Raw genomic sequence first — 4,936 nt, 5'->3', positions numbered from 1 at the left:
TATTCCTTGTAAACTGTGTTATGAATTTTAATAGGATATGTCTTAACTGTATAACCAGTTATTGTGAATAGCTGATTGTTTTACCAGCAACCTTGTTTTACTGTAGAAAAACAATTGTAAGGATGTTTTTGGATATTATGCAGTCATCACTTAGGTAAATTGTTGCAAGGGTGATTTTGACTACACACTAAATGCTACGTAATTGGAGAGAAAGTAAAAACTAAGTTTATTTATGCATAAACAATTTGTATTGATGGTTAGTTATATTTGATTATCTTTATTAAAAATAAGTAGTGTGCTTAGAATATAATTGGAAATCATTTCTGGAATAAAGAATATGACCCAGATTTACCCCAGATTAATATTTAGTAGCAATTATGCTACAAATTGACCTAATTTGGTAAATAAAATGAATTATATAGACACCAAAAATTTCACTTTGTAATAAATAAGAACAATACCCAATTTATAAGGTGTACAGGAGACATTTGCAACCACACATTGCAAGTAGTGTCACAGATAACTTTAATTGAAATAGATCAGTAAGAGAAGCTAAAGGACACTTTTTTACCATTAAAAAATATTGGCATGCACATTTAGCATAATTGGAACAAGACGATACTTACCTGACTGTGCCAGTTTCCAAATCACCTTAGATGTCTACCACGTGTGGTAAACATCTGGAGGTATAACACTCAACTCGTTACTCTTTATTTTAAATGGCGAGTTCCCCAGGAGGCCTATTACCATGTTAATGCGAAGCAAACAATGCAGTATCTTAAAAACAAAAAAAAAAAATTGTTTTTAAAACACTACATCATTTGCTTCCGTGAGGATCTTGATGCGCAGCTTATGTAGCTCGTCAGCGTGTCGCATTTGCTGTGCGTGCAGCTCAGCCCTACGCTGTTCTGCCATGAGCTCAAATTTAATAGCTCGTTTCTCAGCTTCCACTGCTCGAGCCGCTTCTGCCTGCTCGTTTGCAAGGCGCTGCTCTTCTGCCTCTGCCATTGCCTTACTTGCTCTCAACTTAAGCCTGTGCTCAGCCTGTTGCATTGCGAGAACTCTCCGTGCACGCTTGTCGGCTCGCTCAAGGTTTAAAAACCTGCGCTCCACCTCCACATCAATTGCTGGTTTATTTCTAGCACGAAAACCAGAAACAGGTGTTGGTAGAACAATACTATGAGGTTCTTCTTGTGATGCATTCACAAGTAAGCTGCCAGTACTGAGTGCACCAGAGCCAGTATTGTTAGACTGTGGCATCACAATTTCTACAGAAGCTGAAGCTTCTGAAGGAAAAGTCATGTCACAGTCTACAGCATCATCCACACAATGCAACACACCGCCCAATGCTATTTCCAGCTCAGGATCTGTGGGAGGATCTTTAACAAAAGGTCCTCCACCAGTTGCCATTCGCTGTCTTGTGGCAAGAGCAAGGGCTTTCTTCTGCTTGGTCTTGACATTTTCCCAGCATTTCTTCAGCTGGGCACTGGAGCGCTGCAAGTTAAAATTAATTTAGCTGTGATATAATTATTATATGCGAATTACAAATGTAGTGCTAAATGTACACACATTAAGTTAAAAAGATGGTTCTGTCTATAAAGTATAAATCAATGTTTGGTGGTAAGAAAATAATCAAAATTAAAACAACTTGTATTTATTTAGGTGCTCAGCCAGCTGTTGAGTCCATAGTTTGTTCTGCACACCAATAGAGAAAACTACTTATTTTGTATAACAAATAACCTGTCACTGATGGTTAAGAACAATCATTTAGCGATCTTTTTTTTCCTAATATATATCTAAACCAAATTATATTGTAATATATATATAAGAATAACTATCACATGGATTTACTTCAATATGATAATGCAAATAACGTACCTTGATGACATCAGGTTGGGAATTGAACTCGCATTCAATTCGCGCCCAGGCATCTTTCTTGGCAGCCAAGTTGCTGAAGTCTGTCTTCTTACATTCGATGACATGTGCCCAGGAACGAACAAGCCCTAACAAAATGCTTCGTTCGATAGATGAAAATCGCTCGGATTTTTGAGAGGACGTCATGATGTATTCTCAAGGTAGATTTGAATATAAATCTAACAAATACAAACCAACTACAATCAACGTGTTATCAAAAAAGTAAACAAGTCAATCGTGGGTCAGTTCCTATTGGCTGTTAACCATGACGTATTCGTGACGTCACGGAAGTTCGGTTAACTTCGGACACGATCGGCCTCACTCGCAATTTAGTAAGAGGCGAACCTTCACTTTATAAAGTAAAGGAACGGGCTGTACTTCAAGCGACTCTGCACGATACTTAAACTATAAGGACGGCGCCTCCCTTCATGAAGTATCCCTTAAAGTTAAAGTAAAGGATGACCTCTGCATATGGCTGTTAGTGTATCATTGATAACTCCATTCCACAATGTTTTATACAAGTAAAAATTTCAATTAATTTGGTAAAAAAATTTGGATAAGGGCATGGGATGAATGTAATCTATAACACAATATTGTTATGAAGTCTTTGAAAACAATATTCTTTAACTAAAGGCCCTGTCATATTGTCAAATATTTGTCTCCAATACATTTGACGATAGAGTTGGAGGTAAAGTATTGGATGGAAAACGACTTCAAATGTTTTCCATAAAATAAATTTGGACAGATAACCTTAAATAGGTTTAAAAGCACCCCACACTATCAAAGTTAATAACTTTTGGCCTGAGCTATCTCAAACTTTAAATTTTTTTCTCAATTTTGAAATTAAATTATATATGCCAGTGCTGGACGAAATTTTTTAACTTGTATTATGTTTGCGGATTAAAAAAATTGTTGAGTGTGAAAAATTAAAATCGCAATATTTTCAATATATAATGAAATAAATTTTCAGAGATTTTTTAAAGTTATGGATCAAAATTTCCGTGATTAAAGCAATAAATGTAGTAAAAAATATATTTATATAAATGTATTTCAACAAAAAAGAAAGATTTCTTTTTTAATTTTGTTGTAATCTTTCATTTGTTTTTTCTTCTTCTTGAAATCCTATATCTGGAAATATACTTATTTCCGGGTGGTTTTAGATTAAAAAAAACTTGAAATATACAGGTATGGGACAACCATTGGCATTCCTTAAGGCCCTGTCACACTGTCAAATATATTGTATCCAATAAATTGGACAACAAAATTTGAAGGGTGATTTTGGATAAAATACGTCTTCAAATATATTGTATTCAATATTATTTGACGAGCAATGTAAAATATATTTGAAGTCATTTCACACTATCAATTTTCTTTGAGTGAGCTCGTTTTACCAAACATTCTGTAGAGAACTGTAAATGACAGTATTTAGAATCAAAAACAAATTTTGGGTCAAGGAACGCGGGTTTTTTTTAAGTAGGTTATATTCCAATTTAGGTATATTGTGATCATACACAGTTTAAAATTTACGTTTTCCAGGTGTTTGCAATGCCTGCATTAAGAGCATCAAAGTGTTTCAAAAACTGTAGCTGTAATTGCAATTGTAGCAAGTCTCAGTAAACTAGAAGAGAAATCTAAGAAAAGGAAACGCAGATGGTGGACGAGACAGTGGATACTTTCCCGGCAAACAAATGGTGTTTTACCCCTTTTTGTCATGAACTTCGATACGAAGATGCCGATTCATTTCCGAACTATGTAATAATGGATTCTGAAAGTTTTGATCTTCTTCTTTCAATTGTAGAGTCTCGCATTGCAAAGAAGGATACTCATTTGTGCCAGTCTATACCAGCAAAGCAGAGGCTGGCAGTTACATTAAGATTTTTGGCGACAGGGGAATCATTTAAGTCCCTTATGTTCTCTACAAGTATTCCACACAACACCATCTCAAAATTTTTACCTGAAATTTGTAGTGCAATTTATAGTGCTCTTCAAAAACAATATTTAAAGGTATGTTTAGTAAGAATAAAACATATAATTAAATTTAAATCTGCAAGTCTTCTCATTCCCGCTTATTTTCTCACCCAACTAGCTGCTGTTGTATGGACACTTTCACTTGTATTTCATCAAAATTGTTCCTATACTTTAAAGTGAATGTGTTAATTTTTGCTGTGTTTAGAAATTGGCAATTTTGTTTTATTTTGAATTAAGTGTATTTACTGTTACAAACCTCAACCTGAGCCTTTAAGCTAACTTCACCTCAGTCACATTATCTCTTTAAAATAATTTTTTAACGAGATATTAGACCAGGTATGCTTGTTTCGTACAGCCTGGGAAGTATAGGCTTACTGACAAGGATCTGCTACACAAATATTTACATTCACGAAAAATGGTATTACTTTCAAAACTTAAATAATAATAATTGAACACGTAGGCAGAATTTTAATATTTCTAGGCCTTTCTTGCAAATCACCAGAGCTACTTGCTTACTCAGAGATGCTGCTTTAACATAAGTCAGTACCATCTATTGTCAGGAAATTATGAGTCTATATTCCAGAAAATTCCAGACAATACTTACAGAGTAGCAGCTATTGTGAAATAAGGAGAACAATGACTTATAAGAAAGATTGATTGGGTAAGCCAAAATAATTTTAGTTATATTAAGTCTCTGAATTGAAATATTTTAAAATTTATTTTAGGTGTTATCAATTTGGATTTGTAGGTAAAAGTTCCGAAATGCAAATCCTAGTTTTGATACCTCATTCCTGATGGCACATTTTGTACGCAATGCTTGCTGTTTTAATTTAGTGTATCAACAATACCTGAACATAAGCAAAACTGGTATAGCAGTCAAATAATGATCGTAAGTTGAATAGAAGATGTTTTCTGGTTTAAGGACCATAATATTCCAAAACTACAGTAACTTCTTTTAGTCAAATATATTAACCTGCACTTCCGTACATACAGATTCAATTGGAGGATAATATACAATAACAATTACATATTCCAGCAGGAAATAAAATAGTAT

At 34.2% G+C, this 4,936-nt stretch overlaps 1 protein-coding gene across 1 annotated transcript; it reads right to left on the bottom strand.

Annotated features, from left to right (window-relative positions):
• Positions 1-419: 419 nt before the first annotated feature.
• Positions 420-2,386, bottom strand: LOC134529170 (uncharacterized). The gene is made up of 2 exons (XM_063362991.1): positions 1,879-2,386; positions 420-1,494 (listed from the first exon to the last, which is right to left on the bottom strand). Exons 1-2 carry the CDS (start codon positions 2,059-2,061, stop codon positions 805-807), a joined length of 873 nt encoding a protein of 290 aa, XP_063219061.1. The 5' UTR covers positions 2,062-2,386; the 3' UTR covers positions 420-804.
• Positions 2,387-4,936: the final 2,550 nt, after the last annotated feature.

The sequence above is a fragment of the Bacillus rossius genome, chromosome 2 (genome assembly GCF_032445375.1).
Source record: "Bacillus rossius redtenbacheri isolate Brsri chromosome 2, Brsri_v3, whole genome shotgun sequence".
NCBI lineage: Eukaryota > Metazoa > Arthropoda > Insecta > Phasmatodea > Bacillidae > Bacillus > Bacillus rossius.
This window is presented reverse-complemented; position numbering and strand designations above follow the sequence as displayed.

Excerpts from the sequence above, each read along its gene's own strand:
- LOC134529170 (XM_063362991.1), bottom strand. The coding sequence starts at position 2,061 with ATGACGTCCTCTCAAAAATCCGAGCGATTTTCATCTATCGAACGAAGC. Across the intron at positions 1,495-1,878 it reads CCCAACCTGATGTCATCAAG|CGCTCCAGTGCCCAGCTGAA; the intron begins GTACGTTATTTG and ends TTTAACTTGCAG.